The sequence below is a fragment of the Phoenix dactylifera genome, chromosome 11 (genome assembly GCF_009389715.1).
Source record: "Phoenix dactylifera cultivar Barhee BC4 chromosome 11, palm_55x_up_171113_PBpolish2nd_filt_p, whole genome shotgun sequence".
Lineage (NCBI taxonomy): Eukaryota > Viridiplantae > Streptophyta > Magnoliopsida > Arecales > Arecaceae > Phoenix > Phoenix dactylifera.
This window is the reverse complement of record NC_052402.1, coordinates 4,384,294-4,404,591: the sequence shown is the minus strand read 5'-3', so window position 1 is coordinate 4,404,591 and position 20,298 is coordinate 4,384,294. Positions and strand designations below refer to the sequence as shown.

The 20,298-nt window shown below is 46.3% G+C and overlaps 1 protein-coding gene across 3 annotated transcripts in view; it reads left to right on the top strand.

Moving 5' to 3' along the window:
• The first annotated feature begins 4,039 nt into the window (after nucleotides 1–4,039).
• The window catches only part of LOC103695514 (tetraketide alpha-pyrone reductase 1-like), a 35,823-nt gene continuing 19,564 nt past the window's right edge, over nucleotides 4,040–20,298 (top strand). The window contains exons 1-3 of one of the 3 annotated variants that reach the window (XM_039131335.1): nucleotides 4,040–4,189; nucleotides 4,871–5,040; nucleotides 5,273–5,458. In XM_039131335.1, the coding sequence (XP_038987263.1) occupies nucleotides 4,066–4,189; nucleotides 4,871–5,040; nucleotides 5,273–5,458 (480 nt within the window). In that variant the 5' untranslated portion in view covers nucleotides 4,040–4,065. The remainder of the gene's footprint in view (nucleotides 4,190–4,870; nucleotides 5,041–5,272; nucleotides 5,459–20,298) is intronic. The other 2 variants (XM_039131333.1, XM_039131334.1) reach the window with 2 other exon arrangements.

Here is a 20,298-nt window from a genome sequence, read left to right as displayed (position 1 = left end):
TTTGTTTGGATCTACTATTGTTGTATAAATTTCAAATTCCCAACATGACATGTATCATGAAAGGTGTGGCCGAACGGGCAATTTAGATGAAGAAGAATCATGCATGATCCCGAAAGTTTACTCTGTATATCAAGCAATAGCACTTGGCAAATATCCTTGCTAGTTTGATTGATGGGGTTAGGTGTACCTTTTAGACATGGTGCTGATGATTGACAAATCCAGTGTTATGGGACAAGTTCAAGTAAGATGCATTTATAGGCTATTTGTAGGACAGAGTAGCACCTGCTGCCATTACCATCCATGCGATACATTTAAGGAGATTCAGTACTTAGCAGAAAGATTTTGTCTGTACTTGCTAAATATCCTATCTGACGGAACTATCAACAACTTGGTCAGAATTATGGAACTTGTGGGTCACCCAAACATTGTCAATAAGTTACATCACAGAATAGTTGGTGTGCTTTAGCATACACCTAATATGCCTCAGTCCGAGATACAAAACTGATCCATTCACAACCTTACTTTTGGAATCAAATGGTTAATTAACATATCTACTTTAAAAAAGAAAACAAGCTTATTTGCTACCCAAGGTACATACACTACAAGAACAGCTTATTAAGAGATCAATTTACCATGTAACCTTATTTGCTACCCTGGGCTGTTGTTTCCTGTTTCAGGGACTCTTTGCAACCTTCATTTCCTTGATGAACTCTGGTGGAGGTTTGCTCTATTTAGGTAGAGGTAAGATTGAGGGGCAGAAAGAAAACAATGCACCCATAATTCCAAGTCCATTTTCATCTTCCTACCACCCTCATCTCAATCTATTAAAATTCTAGCAACACCAGTTTGCAAGGCAGGGTCTTGTGAGGAGATATGGCGAAGGCAGTGGCAGGATGGTGGTGATAGTTCCAACCATGGCAATAATGTGGATGGAGTTGGACAGAAAGTCGCTAGAATGGCGACCCACACTTGGTCTTAGTAGGCAATTCATCATTTGGGACTATTCTACAATACTGTCTTCGTCCTAGTGAAGCTTGCCCATACCTTGAAAGCCTTGTTCTAGTCTGCTGCTGCTCGACTAGTATTGCATCAAAAAGAAAACCATTCTTATCACTAGTCGTAGAAAGTGCTATAAACTAAAACAGGATATAGACAGGTTAGGCTCTGTACACTAGTTCTGCCATGCGAACTAATGAGACCTCCATCTGAACATAAGATAAGAGGCTTTTACCAACTTGGCTACATAAGCATTTGCACTATCATATATAATAGTCTGCGTGACGCCATTTGGATCCTTGGAAGTCAAGATCGAAGAATTGGTATAGGTGATGCATCAATGGTCGAGTCAGAATCAAAGGACATATATATGGAAAGGATGTGGCCAGTTGGATCAGTGGCTGAAATCTATGGAACTGAGAAAAAGTCAGAAAACAGCTTCTTAAGGGACAAGAAACGTCGTTATATTACAATGCTCCTTGTGCACGAAACTGGTGGCTTTGTGGTCCAATCTTTGATCCAAATTCCAAGTGCAGCATTCAAATTTTACAGAGACAATCTTGACAGGTTGCCATCTGTAAGACCCCATTTTCATGGGCCTGGCCCAGCCCATTGGGCTTGGGCTGCCATGTGGGCCATAGCCCAAACTTTGAGTTAGGGGAGGAAGACTCCCGATGGGAGTCGTCTTCCTCCCCGAGTCCGGTGTGGAAGAGGAGTCCAAGGTCTTGCCGGACTCTGGTGAAAGCTTAGGACTCGGTCTATAAAGATATCTCCCCTCTTTCCTCGAAGCGTTGCTCACAAATTTTGAACGAACCTCGTTGGATTTCCCTCCTTTCCGAGTTCCAATCCCGAACCTCTTCTCCTTGACTCGTCACCGGACCACTCGCCGGACCAAGGTAAGAGCCTTTCGCTTCCCTCTCCTTCTCTCCTATCTTTGGGCCACCATTCTCTATGAATCCGGCCGGCAAGCTGCCAAATTGATGTGAAACCGGACTCCCCTGTTTTGGTTTATTCCCTTCCGTTTCGGCCGGCCGTCGCTGGGCTTGGCACGCCGCCGGCACTGCCGGGGCCATCGACCATGGGGCGTCGCCGACCATGGGCCGCCGCTATCGAACTTTCCCTCCAGTCGGGAAGAAGGAAGACAGAAAGAGAGAGGGAGAGCCACCCGATTCTCTCCTCTTCCCTTGCCTCTCTCTTCTCTCTTTTCTCTTCTCTCTCCTATGAATTCTCTCTCCCTACTAATTTTTCTCTCTATGCTTAGGCTTTCTCTCTCTACCTGGATTGTCTCTCTCTGGTTGTGGCTTTCTCTCTCTAGCTTGAACCAGAAAAATCATGGTTTGAGGATTTCTGGATAGTCCTGGGGTGCTAGATGTTGGTAGACCCTTTAGAGGATCGATAGAGGATTCTGAGTTGCAGATATCTTGGATATTTAATATTGATTTGGTTTTATAGGAAAATAATTTGTCGGGCAATGAGACGTTGAGTAGAGTTCTGCGCACCTTAGTTCGTAGATCACGGTAGTCTATCTGGATTGTCAGCGAAGAGGTAAGAATCCTTATACACCGACCTGCATAATATAAATATTTTTACACTTATATATGTATGATATGCTATAATCTAGATAAAGCAAGAATAGTTTTATATTAAATTGTATTTTGATCGTACTGATTTGTAATTGGTATCATGATGGATACATGTATACGCATAACCTACCCTTGCATAATCAAACTAATAGATGTGGTGCTCTGCACTAACCATGCTATATTCGTTGCCTCGTTACGGGCTGGAAATGTGACTGTGGTTAGTCTAAAGCTGGAAATGAATAAAAAGGAATTGATGTGTGGATGTGAATTGATTAAATGAACAGAAACTTTGAGCTTATCTCATTACTATTGATTGCACCGTTGCAGATTGAAAATGTGATATTATCCATTGCCCCGTCACAGGCTAGAAATATGATATTATCGATCGCCCCGTCACAGGCTGGAAATGTGATACTATCGATCGCCCCGTCACAGGTCGGAAATGTGATACTATCGATCGCCCCATCACGAGCCGGAAACGTGACTGAAATTTAGCCTAAAGTCGAAAAGATAATTGATCCGGATCAAATTAATAAGAAATGGAATGAAAAGCATTAAAAATAGTAATAAAGATTTATGAGCAATCATATGCTATATCACTCTTGAGAGACTGAATTTCTATTGATATTTGATGTACATATTGATATTGATTATTCGAGCAATATCGATAGCCACTTTGTGATTTCATGATGTGTGCAATGTTTTTTTGTGGTTTTCAAACCTATTTTATTATTATGTTGGTGTGAATGTGTAGGGATTCTTAATGCGCTGTAAAGCTCACCATCCATTTTTCTCTCTCTTTTTCAGAGCTGTAGGGCGCATAGACATGGATAGGATGAGCGCAAAGTGCGAGTGTTAGAGTTATCAGTTAGTTAGTTAGTTTATTTTGATACCGATGAACATTGAAAGCTCTTGTAATTGACCAATTTAGTTATTTGTATATATTGGATTTATCTATTTGAATTAATTAATCAATTATGTAATTATCAGATTTTTGTTCATCTTAGGCCTTCTTTGATCTTGAGGGCATTGCTCTAGGGTTCATGCGGCCGGTTGTGTACCGGACCCGGGTGCTGGGTTTATGCGTGACACTCCATTGTTTTTTGGAAAAAATAAATCTTGCTACATCTTTTTCGGTATTATGGGTTTCAACTTGCAAGCTCAGGCTTTTACAGTCTGCCGCCACTAGGCTTCATCATCTAAGAAGTTAAATGGGAAAAAATAACCGATTATAAAAATTTACTGCAGGGTATTGTTTTGATCTTAAGATAATCTTTTTTGAGACGATCGATCTTAAGAAGATCCATCTTAGGTCTATTCCTAAATAGTCCCACATGTCGCCAAACTTTTAAAATATTCGGAGAGATTGAACGGAGACGCCTCTGGAATAGGCTTCGTCAATGGCCGCTTCTGGGCCGGCATCTCTTGGGAGATTAATAAAAGTCCACATAAATAAAGACCGGAGAGGGGAGAGATAGGGGGAGCAATGGAGGTGGCAGGAGAGAAAGGGAGGGTGTTTGTGACTGGTGCCGGAGGATACGTGGGCTCATGGTTGGTGAAGCTCCTCCTCTCCAATGGTTACAAGGTCCATGGAACAGTCAGAGATTTAAGTACTGCTCTTCCCTCTACTACTACTACTACTCGTGCTATCTAAGCTTTTTGTGTTGCTCTTTCTTTGTTTGAACTGTAGTACTCTACGATTTTTTTTTTGTATGCGCGCGCGTAAGAATTAAATCATTTTTTTGCGTGTACTCTACGAGTACGCGGTGTTTTGTGAGTTTGGTTTTGCATGTTAGAACTTGGATTTCTGTAAGGTTTCAGCAACAAATTAGAATACTACGCATCAATTGCTCCATATGTAACCCCTATTTTTTCCCCCGACGTGAAGGGTGAAAAGGAGACTTCAGATATCAAAAGAACATCAAGAAAGGCATGATGATCCGAAAAATCCAAGTCTTCCTCCCCCCCCCCCCCTCTTTTGCTTTCTTAGGTGTTGCAGATGCCCATAGAAACCAATAGAATTCATATCCTTCAGCTATCCATCGCAGATTGAGATACTTAAAACTATTTATGCAACGGATTAAAACAAAGCAGGGAAATTTGATAGCCAGAAAACTAAGATGGGTCACAATTGTGGCAACCTCTAGCTGGGTCCTTTCTCAATCAGATTCGTTCTTCTTGATTCTACTTAGTTTTTGTCAATCACAAAGCAATACCAAAGAATGCATTTTTCCTAATTCAACTCTCTCCATTCCCCAAGGTAGAATAAATTTTCTGAACATTTGTTCCAGGCGATGAAAAGAACGCTCACTTGAGGAAATTTGAGAAGGCCTCTGAAAACCTTCAACTCTTCAAAGCGGACGTGCTTCACTACGACACTTTAAAAGCAGCCTTTGCAGGATGTGAAGGAGTCTTCCATGTGGCTAGTCCTGTCCCTGCAACCAAAGTCCTTGATCCAGAGGCAAGTCTTTCATATGCTTAGATATGTAAGAGATCAAATTTTGAAATTGTCGATGCTGATATTCATGTACGGTATTAGGAAATACCGAGTCAATTGTTTCATATAGGGATACAATGGAGGGAAGGACATACAGAGTTTTGATTGGCATTGTATACACCTTTTGTTCCTTGGGGAACTTGACATCTGGTCTTTTTCTTTGAATCTTTTTTTATCTCCATATATCACCTTGCAGTTAGAGTTGATCACTCCCGCTGTTAACGGCACTCTAAATGTACTTCAAGCATGTTCGGAGATGAAAATCAAACGGGTGATTGTGGTGTCATCAATTACTGCCGTTTCACTGAATCCACATTGGCCACATGATAAGCTCATGGATGAGAAGTGCTGGTCGTCCAAAGAATTTTGCAAGAAGATTGAGGTGACTATTTTGATCATAAGAGCTTTTGTTTCTATATCTTTTCTCGTAAAATGAAACAAAGTATTTTACTTTTTTTTCTTTAATAGAATCAGACACACAATTGAATATACTTTGACTTAACTTGCATGGAAGATACTAAACTAACAATTCTTATTGGATCACAAAGTAGCATGATGATCACCAATATGCTTCATACTTATTGTTGTGGTTCAAATTCGGCCCGAGGGTGACCACGCCGGAGGAGTGGGGGAGCTACCGTTCGAGATGGAGAAGGGACGCCACTTCCTACGCATCGGCAGACCTGCACAAAGCCTCACCGGTGGAATTTCGGTGAGAGCCCTCCGATGATTAAGTTAGAGTGGATCTTAGATGGTCCAGCCAAAAATCGTTAGGCGTTACTTGATGGGGCAATTTATAGTTTCCGCGGAGGTGCCTAGGTAGCGTGCAGCCAGGGCTTGCTTGAGGCACACGATGTAGGCCATCCTTGTGAACGGCATGGCGTCGATAGAGGTGGCAGGGTATGACCCATAGTTGACATGTCGTGGAGTGGCCAACTAGTAAAGTATGGAGCGGTGAGGTTGTAATGTACGGCCACGTATGCAGGTATAGGGGCGCGCGTAGGTGCACACGTGGATGTGGCCGTGGGCGAGGTCGGGCTCGCTTGGAGGCCGCGAAATTTACTTGAGGTCAGCTTGATGAGCACTGAGGTCGGGCCGACTTGGGGGCCACGACATATGTTTGATGAGGTCGGCTTGGCGAATTCCGAGGTCGGCTCAACCTTTCCGACTCTAAGGTTTGTTTGATAGCGCCCCGAGCTAGGGCCGGGGCGCATCGTCGAAGACGCTTGGCGCCCCGAGCTAGGGCCGAGGCGCATCGTCGAAGATGCTTGGCGCCCCGAGCTCAGGCTGAGGCGCGTTGTTGGAGAAGGTTGCTGCAGGTCGTAGTAGTGGAGAGATCTGGGTGAGGTCGGCCTGGTCTTTTTGGCGAAACCCGAGCTCGGACTGGCTCTTAGCGGGACCGAGGTCTGGCCTGGTCAGCGCTGAGGTCTGCTCGGTCAGAATGGGATGATCCCTGTCCTGAGCAGGACGATCCATTTTATCCCTTAGCTAAGTGTATATGAAGATGTACGCACCGAGCTAGGTACACTGTGTTATTAGGGGCCGATGCTTTCAAGCTGAGCTTCGTAAGCTGAGTTCGGGTGGATTAGCCTGCCACATCATTTCAGGCTGGGACTCTTTAATATGTTGCGTGCGCGCTTCTCTTCGAGGCGTCGCTGGGTGGAACACCAGGGGCCAATCGTTAATGCCCCATCTTCCGAAACGTTCGCTATGATGATCGGCTTTTAGTACCGCATTCTGGAAAGATTTGCTGAGGCAGCTTCTGAGCCTGTGATGGAAGTCCTCAAACAATAGATGGTGGGTGATGTGTTGATGGAGTGTTGTGGGGCTAGGATTCACCAAAGTGTTGGATGAATATCCACGGTAGAATGGTTGGTTGAGGCTTGATGGCGTGATGGATGGATGGAATTAATGAACCACCTCGGGGCAACACCAAAAATCAAAGGATGGTGGTGGGATTTGGAGATAGGACTAGCTCAAGCTAGCACCTATTTCCATGGGTCGGTTTAGAGATAATGCCCATAATTTTTTATTCATTCAAAAGATGCTTTCAAATTACATGAGAGGCTTATTTATAGAACCCTCTAAGGATCTCAACCACCTCCTCAAATGAAAGACAACTCAAACTTAAATTTCAAATTCAAAACAGCAACTCTAAAGCCTAAAGATTCTCCTTCTTTCAAGAGATGCCTTTAAATTCAAATGGCTCATCCGCATGCCTTTGAATTTAAATTCAAATGGCTGATTGCTCCCCCTAAGATTTAGGAAACCACATGCCATGCTCCTCCCCATATGCCATGCTTCTTTGCTGGTCCTTTGTGCCTCGTATGCTTCCTTTTAAAGTGGGCTCAAACCTAATTGCATTGGGTTCTTGCAAGCTGCCACCCAAGCAATACATTTGCTTGGCTTTCTTTGCTTCGGCTCTTCTTGCTTTTCTTGCTGCATTCCTCATAGCTTTCTTCATGTCTTCATCATTCCTCTCCCCTTCAAGACCGACCTTGTCCTCAAGGTCTAGCTCTAGAAATTACTCTTTGATAACTTGGATGTTTTCCCATGTGGCATCTTTAGCTGTAAGTCCCTTCCATTGCACCAAAGCTTTGGTTCAGATTTGACCTCCCTTCCTCACTTGTCAATATTCCAATACCTTACTTGGCTGAACATTCACCCTTTCTTCTCATCCACCATTGGCTAATCATTGACCACCTTGCTTGGATCCCCAACTCTTCTTTTAAGCCATGAGACATGGAAAACCGAATGGACCCCGGTTGGCAAATCTAACTTGTATGCAAGCTGCCCATATTTTTCCAATATTTGATAAGGCCCAAAGCACTTAGCTCTTAATTTGCTGAGTGCTGCTTTTGATGGTACCTTATGCTTTCTTGGTAGGTATTTGAGGTAGACCCACTCACCCGGCTCAAAAGACTCCATTCTCCTCCCTTTGTCAAAGTGCTTCTTCATTTGTTCTTGAGCTCTTGCCAAGTTCTTCTTCAACTCCTTCAAGACTTCATGCCTTTCCCTAAGCTCCATATCCACCAAATGATTAGGTGAACTTCCAACTTCATAGGATTCAAGTGTAGGGGCCGGCCTCCCATAAAGATTCTCAAATGGTGTTGTCTTGATGGAACGGTGGTATGAAGTGTTATACCAAAATTCTGTCCAAGATAAATGCTCCTTCCACTGTTTGGGATATTGATGCATATAACATCTAAGATATTGCTCAAGAGTCCGATTGGTTACCTCACTTTGGCCATCGGTTTGGGGGTGGTAAGTGAAGCTTCTTGCCAACTTCGTGCCATACATCTTGAAGAACTCCCTCCATAAATTACTCATGAAGATCCGATCTCTATCCGTCACGATACTCCTTGGCATACCATGTAGCTTCATAACATTGTCCATATAGAGCTTGGCTATGGATTTGGTGGTGTAGGAATGCATCATGGCCACAAAGTGAGCATATTTGGACAGCCGATCTACCACTACAAGTACTCTATCAAACCTATTGGAAAGGGGTAGCCCTTCGATGAAATCCATAGTGACATCTTTCCATATGTTAGAGGGTATCGGTAAGGGTTGCATCAAGCCCTTTGGTTTGCAGCTCTCACTAATCACTCTTTGATATGTATCACACTCTCCCACATACCTCCTTATGTCGCCTTTCATGCCTTCCCAAAAAAACAAGTTAGCTACCCTTGCCCAAGTTCTAAACACACCCGAATGTCCTTCCTCCTTAGAATCATGAAAGTGGCTCATGAGTCATGACACTTTTTCTAAGCTCCCCTACATTCGGCACTACCACCATTTCTTTGTATTTTAAGAGCCCATTTTGCACCTCATAATTTTCCACTCCTCCCCTTACTTCTAACTTCTCCATCACCTCTTGGCACCTTGGACCAACCCCTAATCCCCCTCGAATATCTCCCCAAATCTACCATGAAGGTCCTGAAATTGCAGCCAACAACTCGCCATCATCCCTCCTTAAAAGTGCAGCGGCTACCCTGTTTTCTTTGCCCGACTTATACATCACTTAGAACTCAAACCCCAGCAACTTTGCCACCCATCTTTGCTGATCTGGAGTGGTGATTTTCTGCTCCAAAAGGTGCTTTAATGGCTGCTAGTCTGTGACAATCAAAAATTTTCTGCCCAAGAGATATAGCCTCCATACCCTCACGGCCTCCAATATAACAAGCATTTCTCTAGCATACACACTCCAACCCTTCTTTTGCACCCTAAGGCCTTGCTAATATAGGCTAGAGGTCTTCCATTTTGAATCAAAACAGCACCTACTCCCACATTGCTTGCATCCGTGTGCATCTTGAATTCTTCTTCAAAGTTTGGCATGGCAAGCACCGGTGTCGTTGTCATGGCTTTCTTGAGAGCTTCAAAGGCTGCCTCTCCCTCTTCATTCCATCTGAAATTATTCTTCTTTAACATGCTTGTGAGTGGCTTGGCGATGGATCCATAATCCTTGACAAACTTTCGGTAGTAACCGGTAAGTCCCAAGAACTCTCTCATCTCGGTTGGAGATTTTGGCTTCGGCCACACCACCATTGCTTCCACCTTCTTCGGATCAACCCTCACTCTTTTGTGTGAGATCAAATGGCCAAGATACTCCAGCTCCCTTTGACCGAATGCACACTTAGACAACTTGATGAAGAAAGAGTTGTCAAGTAGCACCTGCATCACCTCCTCCAAGTATTTCAAGTGGTCACTCCAACTTTTCGAATATACTAATATATCATCAAAAAAAACCAGCACATACCTCCTCAAGAATGGTTTGAAGATCTGATTCATACATACTTGAAAAGTAGAGAGGGCGTTGCAAAGCCTAAATGGCATAACCAAGTATTTAAAGTGGCCATTGTGAGTTCGAAAAGCGGTCTTGTGAATGTCATCTTCATGCACCCTAATTTGATGATACTTGGCTCGGAGATCTAGCTTAGAGAAGAACATAGACCTTCCAAGCTCATCCAACATGTCATCAATGGTAGGAATTGGGAACCTATCCTTGACGGTTGTTGTATTCAAAGCCCGATAATCCATCCAAAAGCGCCAAGTGCCATCCTTCTTCACCAATAGAACTGGACTTGAGAATGGACTAGTGGTTAGCCGGATGAGTCCATTGGCCAACATCTCATCCACTTGCTTCTCTATCTCCATCTTCTGGAAGTAGGTATATCGGTAAGGGGCAACATTCACTGGTCTTGCTTCCTCCTTTAGTGGAATCTGATGATCAAACTTCCTTGAAGGCTTTAAAGACTTGGGCTCCTTCATAACTTTAGAATATTTCAGCAACATCTCCCTCAAGTCACTCGGCATTTCAACCCCCAAGTCCACACCCTTAACTCCACTCTCATCTCCCTCACCCTCACTCAAGGCTCTCGGTTCAGAGGCAATAGTGATAGCAAAGCATTGCCCCTCATGCCTCAAAATTTTTCATCTCATTCAACCCAATGGCCCTACCTCGAACTCTCCCATTCATTCTCAAAGCGACCCATTTTTCTCCCCACATGAACTCCATACTCATTTTTTTATAGTCTGACACCACCTTCCCTAGCTCCTCTAACCATTGCACACCCAACACTACATCCAACCCTACAATTGGTAAAGAATATAGATCCACCATAACCTCAATCCCTTGCATCTTCACACACACTCCTTTAAACAACCCTCTACATTCCAACCTATCACCACTAGCTACCTTGACTTCGAATGGTTCAATTTCAGTCAATGGTAACTTCAAACATTCAGCTACTTTAGAGTTTATAAAATTCAAGGATAAACCATTATCAATAAGGATTGTTACCTCAAGCTTGCCAATGTGTGCTCGAGTCCTCATGGTTCTAAGATCCGTAACCCCGACCAAGGCCTGGATGGAAATGTGTGGCTCCCCATACTCGGTTTCATTGAGCTCCTCCTCCTTGTAAGCTCCACTGTGACCCTCCTCTTCGGTTTCCTCCTCTTCAAGGATTGGTTCAATGAGGTAGACATGCTTCACCTTGCATTTGTGTCCCAGTGTGAATTTCTCATCGCAATTGAAGCATAGTCCCTTCTCCCTCCTTTGTTGCATTTCTTTCCAATATAGCTTGTTGATCCCCTTGATGAGGGGCTTGCCTCCACCAAATGGAACCCCAATTAGACCTCCCGGAGTGAAGCCCTTGTTGAATCCCCTATTGGCCCCAAATGGTGCCGCCATAGGAGTGGTCTTCTTCACCTCAAATCGGTTGCTCTTCCTCAAGTCCCAAAGTTGATCATCCTTCATCCTTGCAATCTCCAAAGCTTGCATTAGTGTCTTCGGCTTTCGGATCTTCACCTCAGCAGCCAACTCTTCCTTCAATCCGCCCACAAAGGACCCAATGAGGGCCTTTTCGGTCCAGCCATAAACTCTTGTAGATAGGTGTTCAAACTTTTTTTGGTAGTCCCTCAAGGAACCCGATTGTTTGATCTTTGAGAGAACTTCATGGTAGTCCACATAATCAGTAGATCCGAACCTTCTCAAGAGATCCTTGACGAATCTCTTCCATCTCAACTCCTTTCTTTGGGCTTTGTAGATCTTCTTCATCAATTGCCACCATTCGTTAGCTTCACCTTCTAGGAAGTAGGCAGCATAGGACACCTATCCTTGACCTTCCATGGGATGATACTCGAAGTATTGCTCGGCTCGGCTCACCCATATGCTAGGATCATCCCCATTGAACTTGAAAAAATCCATCTTAGGCATAGCTATCCCTCCCCTCGGTCTTCTCTCATATCCTCTTCTTCTCTCCCTTCGGTCCTCTTCATCTTCTTCACTCCCTTCTGATGACTCTTCTGCTTGGCTTGAAGATGCTTCACTAGATGAACTTGAACTTTCTAACCTTTCATAGCGTCTCTTGCCCCTAGATCCCTCGGATCCTCTAGAGCTTTGGTTCCCCTTGGCTCTTCTTCCTCCTTGTTTATTCATGGACACCACGAGCTAATGGAGCACCTCTTCGACGCGGCCTAGTCTCTCATTGGCAGCAGCATTTTGAGCCTCTAAGGTTGCTTCCAAGGCTTCAATCCACTCCCTATGAGTTGGTTTGTCTTTCGGCCATGATCTTCTTCTTCTTGGTATCAGTGGCTTCCTCTTCCTTGGGTTGGATGCCTCTCAATGAAAGCACCAATGATGGAAGCCCTCAAACAATGGATGGTGGGTGATGTGTTGATGGAGTGTTGGGTGGCTAGGATTCACCAAAGTGTTGGATAAATGTCCACCGTAGGATGGCTGGTTGGGGCTTGATGGCATGATGGATGAATGGAATTAGTGGACCACCTCGGAGCAGCACCAAAAATCAAAGGATGGCGGTGGGATTTGCAGATAGGACTAGCTCAAGCTAGCACCTATTTCCATGGGTTGGTTTAGAGCTAATGCTCAGAATTTTTCATTCATTCAAAAGATGCTTTCAAATTACATGAGAGGCTTATTTATAGGACGCCATAAAGATCTCAACCACCTCCTCAATTGAAAGACAATTCAAACTCAAATTTCAAATTCAAAACAACAACTCTAAAGCCTAAAGATTCTCCTTCTTTCAAGGGATGCCTTTAAATTCAAATGGCTCGTCCGCATGCCTTTGAATTTAAATTCAAATGGCTAATTGCTCCTCCTAAGATTTAGAAAACCACATGCCATGCTCCTCCCCATGTGCCATGCTTCCTTGCTGGTCCTTTGTGCCTTGTATGCCTCCTTTCAAAGTGCGCTCAAACCCAATTGCATTGGGTTCTTGCAAGCCGCCACCCAAGCAATACATGTGCTTGGCTTTCTTTGCTTCAGCTCTTCTTGCTTTTCTTGCTGCATTCCTCATAGCTTTCTTTATGTCTTCATCAGCCTGCCACATGGCGAGATCCGGTTACTTGGCCGCTTGGTTAACCCGATTTGAGACATTGAGGTAGGCTATATAAGGCCTTAGGGAGACCTTTGGGCCCTTATTTGATTTTTCTTGCTTCCCTTCTTTTCGGCCGCCATCGTCGCTCTCGAGCTTTTTGGGAGGCTTCCGGAGTATTTTGGAGCTTCTCGACGAAATTTGCGGCGAGCTTTGCTCTCAGTTTCCGGTGACCCTCTTCTTTTTCTCTGTTTTCTTCTCCAGCGAAATCCCAAGTAGGTGCTCTTTTCCTTCTCGGTCGCTCAGAGAGTCGTCTTCCTTTCCCTTTCTCTTTATTTTTTCTGTGAGCAAGGCAATGGGGTCGCCCATAAGAGTTCTTGTGCTTAGCACAGGTCTATCCCGAGCTCGGGCTCCTTCAGATACGGGGGAGGTCGAGCTCCAGGTGGACCATAGTCCGGGTGGAGTTGGCTCGAGCATGACCAAAGAGGAGCTAGGCCTAGTTCGGGCTCAGTTCTTCGTCCCCAGAAAGTTCGTTCTTGAGCTCCTGGGACCTGGTGCTCGGGTCGCCGATCCTCCTAGAGGTCGGATCGGAGTATATGTAGAGACACTCCAAGTGGGGCTGAGGTTTTTCCTTCATGGGTTTGTGAACGAGCTCCTGGCAACTTATCGCCTTATTCTTGCACAGCTCGCTCCAAACTCATGGAGGATGATCATTGGATTCCTTGCTCTCTGTCTCGCTTGCGACCTTCCCACCTCGGTGAACGTCTTCCAGGGTTGCTTTGTATTAAAAGTTAACCCTGCAGATAGAGGGTGGTGGTACTTCTCCTTTCGGAGGGGCCGCAAACTCTTTCGAGGTACTCCTTCCTCCATTCATGGGTGGAAGGACAAGTTCTTTTTTCTCTCTTCCGAGCGGCCGTGGGCGTTCGACCCAACCTAGAGTTGGCCGGTGACTATGGCGAACAATAAGACACCCAAGTTGTCGCGGTCCGAGCAGATAGTTTTAGACAGGCTGCTCGAACTGGGAGGGACTCCGAGGCTTTCTGACCTGCTCAGCAAGGAGGCCTTGCTAAATGTTGGTCTGAACTTGGCTCATCCCGATGGTAAGGGCGGCGCAATCATCCTTCTCCCTCCTTTTCTTCTCTTTTTCATATTTGATTTTCATTAAGGCTCCTGTTGTCAGAAATTGCAAGAATGATTTTCGATGCTAAGATCCTGATGGCCACATACCACAAGAGGGAGGCCGCCTCAAGTGAAGCTCGGCTGGAGCGGAGGCTGAAGAAGGCCAGGGCTGTGTCGTCGCGGGGCGAGCCCGTTCAAGTCGAGATTGCTGAAGTTACTCGGCCTGAGCCCGAGCAGACCTTACCTGCTGAGGCCAAGTTGCCCTTACCAATTGAAAAAAGGCGCGCAATAGAGCCAACGGGAGCACCTGGCTATGGAACTCGGAGGGCGTGCAAAGCGGTCCGTCAGCACAGATCAGACCCCGAGCCGAGGAGCGGGATCGGGGTCCCGACTTTGTTGGGGATCCCGTCCACTTTTGGGGTCCCCACCTCTGCTGGGGTCGTGAGCTCTTCTGAGGCTGGGCCCTCATCTGGGGTGCCGACCTCCACTGGGGCCGCGAACTCTTTCGGGGCGGGGCCCTTGGTTGGGGTGCCGACCTCCACTGGGTCGAGCCCACTCACTCTGAGTCCGGGAGGAGGCCGTTCTAGCCCGGGTGTCATCTTTTCGAGGACGACATGGCCCTCAAGTCCGGCAAGGTTGCTCATGAGCTCGTCTGCTGCGCCATACTCCCGAGCGACCGAGCTTGGTTGGACAGGCTGGGGTTCGACGTTTTCGCTGATGAAGCACTCCGCCAGCGTCTTGGTAAGTAATGTCATACCCTTGCCTTTTATATCTCTTCTAAGTGCTTGACCTCGACTAACACTTTGTCTCTTGTGTCAGCTTCTTCATATAGTTGACATGCTAGTGTCTAGCATGTCTGACTGTTGAGGGCTGCTGAGGGTGCTCTGGCCAAGGATGGAGCACGCCGTGCTCTTAAGGCAAGAGGCTGAGGCTCGAGCAACGGCCGCCGAGCAGCAGTGCTAGGAGGCCAAAGAGAAGGTGGCGGTTCCCGAGCGGCGGTAGCTCGAGGTCGAGGAGAGGGCAGTAGCTGCCGAACAACGACGACAAAAGGCCGAGAAGAAGAGAAGGGCGGCCAAGGTACTGGTCGAAGCCGGACTCGCCCAGGTCCAAGAGGTGGAGGCTGAGCTCGCCCGAACTCGTTCGGCCGCCGAAAGCCGCATCTCCAAGCTTGAAGATGCGCTGGGTGGCCAAAGGCAAGAGGCCGAAGTTTTGAGGCTGAAGGCCGAATAGCTGGGAGGTGGTCAGAGGAGCAGGCCCGCGAGGCAGTCCGAAACTTTCGCTAGTCTGAGGAGTATATGAACGAGCTGGAGGAGGGGGCTACTGACGCCATGATCCAGGGCTTCAAAAACTGTCGTGACCAGGCTTAGCGATGCTGCCTCGGGGTCGACTTCAGCGACCTTCGCCCGTGTCTGTCTGGAGCTGTAGAGGCGGCGACTATGCCTGAAGTAAGCAGCCCATTAAGGTGCGCGAACTCGTCGCTGATATGGCAGATGAGGGTGTCGTAGGGTTGTTGCCGAGGTTGGGACTGAAGCAGTTCCTGAAGTCGCTGTAGGAGCTGAAGCCGCTCTCGAGGTCGGGCCCGAGGCTGCTCAAGCCACCTGAACTTTGCCCCTTGCACCCATTTTTCTTCTATTTTTGTAAGGTCGGCTAGTTTGGCCTTTTTTGTACTTGATTATCTCTGTATTCATTCCGACCTCAGGGTCAGCTTCTCTTGTAATATACCTTTTTGGTAATTTGTATTGTTAAAGTCTTTAGAATTTAAGCTCGTCTTGCCTTGTCTTGTGTTGAATCTCTATGCTTAGTTAACAGAATCTGAACTGCATAACTTAGGTGTTGACTTAGTCTTTACACTGCCAGGTAACTTTGGCCAAGTCGTTGTGTTCAGCCTTCACTCCTGGCTCGGACAGGCTTGCTAAGTTGGTGAAGAGCTCACTGCTTCCGAGCTTGTTTGCTGGCGCTCTCTAAGCGCCCAAGTCGAGCAATAGACCTACTTCAGACTTTTGCATAGACTGAGCTCGAGGGCCCACTTTAGCTTTCGAACTATAGCTTGCTAGGGCATCTTTTAGATAGAAGGCCATTGTAAGCTTTAGTTCTTTTTGGCTTCATAGGTTTCTGTAAACTTTGACTTGGGTGCCTGGGCCAAGATCGGATCACCCTCAAATATTTTTCTTGAGGTCGGGACGTGTCTTCGAAGATGGGCCTCTTCGGCTCTTAATAGATTCTGTAGGGCACCCCCACTCAGATCAGCGCGTCTGCGGTCAATGGGCCTCTTTGGCTCTTAATACCTACGGTCACGGAAGCTTTTTAGTTCACGATTGACACAATGCAGGGGCGCCCCGAGCTCGGGTCAGGGCATATCTTCGAAGATGGGCCTCTTCGGCTCTTAATAGATTCTGCAGAGCACCCCCACTCAGATCAGCGCGTCTGCAATTGATGGGCCTCTTCGGCCCTTAATACTTGCGATCGCGGGAGCTTTTTGACTTGCGATCGACACAACGCAGGAGCGCCCCGAGCTCGGGTCGAGGCGTATCTTCGGAGATGGGCCTTTTCGGCTCTTAATAGATTCTACAGAGCGCCCCACTCGGATCAGCGTGTCTGCAGTCGATGGGCCTCTTCGGCCCTTTAAACCTGCGGTTGCGGGAGCTTTTTGGCCTGCGATCGACACAACGCAGGAGCGCCTCGAGCTCGGATCGGGACATACCTTTGGAGATGGGCCCTTTCTGCTCTTAATTGACTTTGCAGGACTCCTCCACTCAGATCAGAGCGCCTGTGTTGATGGGCCTCTTCGGCTCTTAGTTGACTTTGCAGGACGCCCTCACTCAGATCAGGGCACCTGTGTTGATAGGCTTCTTTGGCTCTTAGTTGACTTTACAGGACGCGCCCACTCAGATCAGGGTGCATGTGTTGATGTGCCTCTTCGTTTCTTAAATGAGGTCGTCGTATGTCATCAAAATGGCTTTGAATGTCGTCAAATAACATCGAATATCATCGAAATAACATCGAATGTCGTCAAAATAGCATCGAATGTCATTGAAATAGCGTCGAATGTCGTCAAAATAGCATCGAATGTTGTCGAAATACTCTTGCGGTCGCGGAAGCTCTTTAGCTTGCGATCGACGCAATGCATGGCACCTCGAGCTCGGGTCGGGGCGCGTCGTCGAAGATATTTGGCGCCCCGAGCTCGGGTTGGGGCACGTTTGTCAATAATATTTGGCGTCGTTATGTCGTAGTTGTGGAAACAACCAAGTCGTGTCGAATCCGTTAAGGCATTTCAAAGACACATTTTTTTTAAGGCCTAAAAGACAATTTTCATTGATAATATGCTTTTGAGATCAGAGTTCTAATCTGGAGGAGCTAAAGTCCCGTCTAGGGGTGGCAGCTTGTAGGCCCCGGGCTACTAGACCTGAGCTGGTGGGGATGAGGCCTTCGCCACTGCCCTTCGAGGTCAAGGAGCCGCCAGCACGTGGGATACATGGCTACGGTGTTGATGGTGCCCGCGATGGGGCAAGTGTCGTTCTGCCCCTCACGCGTCTCTGGGCTTTGTTCCTTGGGCTCCCCCAGGTCGGCTTGAGCACGAACAAAGCGACCCAACATACCTCGGCGGATAAGTGCTTCGATCTTATCTCGAAGCTGGTAGGGGAGTAAGCTTTCGCAACTCGGATGGTCGTATCCTTGGTGGTGGTTGGAGGTAAGCTTGATCCTCAATTTCCATGAGGATCTCTGCTCGGGTAGAGGTGAAGGGAGTGTATTTTCCAAACTTCTGGAGAGACCTCGGACGAGCCGAGCTCTTGGGCCAAGGAAAATTTCTCTTAAGCCGGAGAGATCTACTCGTTGGTTGGTCGTATTCGCTTTCGTCGACCGTCACATGCCGCTTGGTAGGGGAGTAATGTTGTGAGTGCTGTCCTGAGGGCTCACGCTCGCGAAGAGGAAGTGTAGACTGGGCTACTATCTGCTGCAAGCCTTGAATGGCCGCAACAAGCATTTGGACTTGTTAGATGAGCAGATTAAACTGCTCTAGCTGGGCTTGAGGAGTTTGGTCCGCCGGTGCAGGTGCTGCAGGGGGTGAACTTTGAAGTGAGTTGCCGAAAGTTGGTGCCCGGCTCCTCGATGTGTTTGAAGCTCCATGGCTTCTCAGTCTCATGATCACGACTCAGGCCCTTCCTCTAGCGCCAAATGTTGTAGTTCAAATTCGGCCCGAAGGTGACCACGCCGGAGGAGTCGGGAGAGCTACCGGTCGGGATAGAAAAGGGACACCGCTTCCTGCGCACCAGCGGACCTACACAAAGCCTCACCGATGAAATTTCAGTGAGAGGCCCTCCGATGATTACGTTAGACTGGATCTTTGGTGGTCCAGCCAAAAATTGTTAGGTGTTACTTGATAGGGCTATTTATAGTCTCTACGAAGGTGTCTAGGTAGCATACAGCCAGGGCTTGCTTGAAGCATACGGTGTAGGCCATCCCTGTGAACGGCATGGCGTCGATGGAGGTGGCAGGGTATCCCCTGGTTGACATGTCGTGGTGTGGCCACGTATGTAGGCGTAGAGGTGCGCACGTGGATGTAGCCATGGGTGAGGTCAGGCTCGCTTGGAGGTCGCGGTATTTACTTGACGTCAGCTTGATGAGCACTAAGGTCAGGCCGACTTGGGGGCCGTGACATATGTTGGCTTGGCGAATTCTGAGGTCGGCTCAGTCTTTCTGACTCTGAGGTTTGTTTGATAGCGGCCTGAGCTAGGGCTGGGGCGCATCGTCGAAGATGCTTGGCGCCCCGAGCTCAGATCGGGGCGCATTGTTGGAGAAGGTTGTTGCAAGTCGTAGTAGTGGAGAGATCTGGACGAGGTCGGCCTGGTCTTTTTGGCGAAACCCGAGCTCGGATTGGCTCTTAGCAGGACTGAGGTCTGCTCAGTCGGAATGGGATGATCCATGTCCTGAGCAGGACGATCCATTTTATCCCCTATCACTTACCATATATTGTGTTATGCTAAGAAGCTAGATCTAGGGTTTATAAATAAACGGAATACAAAGAGAGCTATTTACATGGCCTACATCCAAGAGCAAAGACGATCGGAAGAAGTACAAAGAAGAGTACAAAGAAGAAAAAATCCTCGATACAATGCTACACCTAATGTCTCTAGACTGCACGGTGGGCCTCAGCCCCTAGGCTTAGTCTCCAGTTGGAGAGACTCTTTTAGCAGTGCATCCTCTGATAGAAGACACACCATAACAAGATTTATGGCCCAAATTCATTAATCACTTTTCTTGAACCACCCAACCATTCTTTCTTAGGATCTATGTCTCGATCGATGTGGTTAATGTTAGGAAAAAAATGAGAAAGAACACTCAAGAAGAAGGTGGTAAAATCTCCCAAGAATAAAGTTTGGAAGAAGAATAATTTTTATTCAACTCACACCTTACAAATGGATGCTTACAACCCTTTATATAGACTTCATGTGACTGTAGAAATTTCTTCATGTAACTCATAACTCTTGACCTTTAATATTCTTAACTCATGACTCTTGATATATGATGCGTTCGCAAAACTGCTCTCCCAAGTGCAGGAGAATCGCACAAGCAGCATAACTCGGGAGTCCCAGGTCGATTCCTCAGGGAGCGATCTATGTGTTATTAGCGTAATTTCATATATAACTTCAAATGGTTTCTAGAAATTGAAAGTAGAGAATAATAAGTAAATAAACAAAGTTCAATGAAATAGAAATAGTTAGGGATCTAGAATCCTCCTTGACTATATTGCATCCAAGGAATAAACTCTACGGTTCTTGATTTAGAGATTCAAAAGCAGAATAGATCTAATCATGGAATATATTTCATGAACATATGAACTCAACTTCTAAGCATTCATCGTGCCTATTATGTCTACGACAAATCAAATACTAAAGTAATCCATGTATCAATAGATATAAATCATTTAAGAACTATCTACAAAATAAATATGCAAGAATCCAGAATAAATCAATAGATATAAATCATTTAGAACAAAAGTTCAGAGTTTACTTCAAAGAAATAATAAAGCAAAGGTTCATCCATCACTCTTCACCAAAGAAATCAGCTCTCCATGAATTTGAGGCTCCTCTTCATGATTTCTTTGTAATACCACCTTTCCTCCCTCTGAACGGCAAGTTTCTATAAGTATATGTAGGGTTTAGGGACTTAAAATCTTAGAAAACACGGCTTAGATACGCTTGCATGCATTTTTCCAACTTTACCCTCGAGTACCAACGTCAGTACAAAGTTTGGGAGGCTCCCCAGA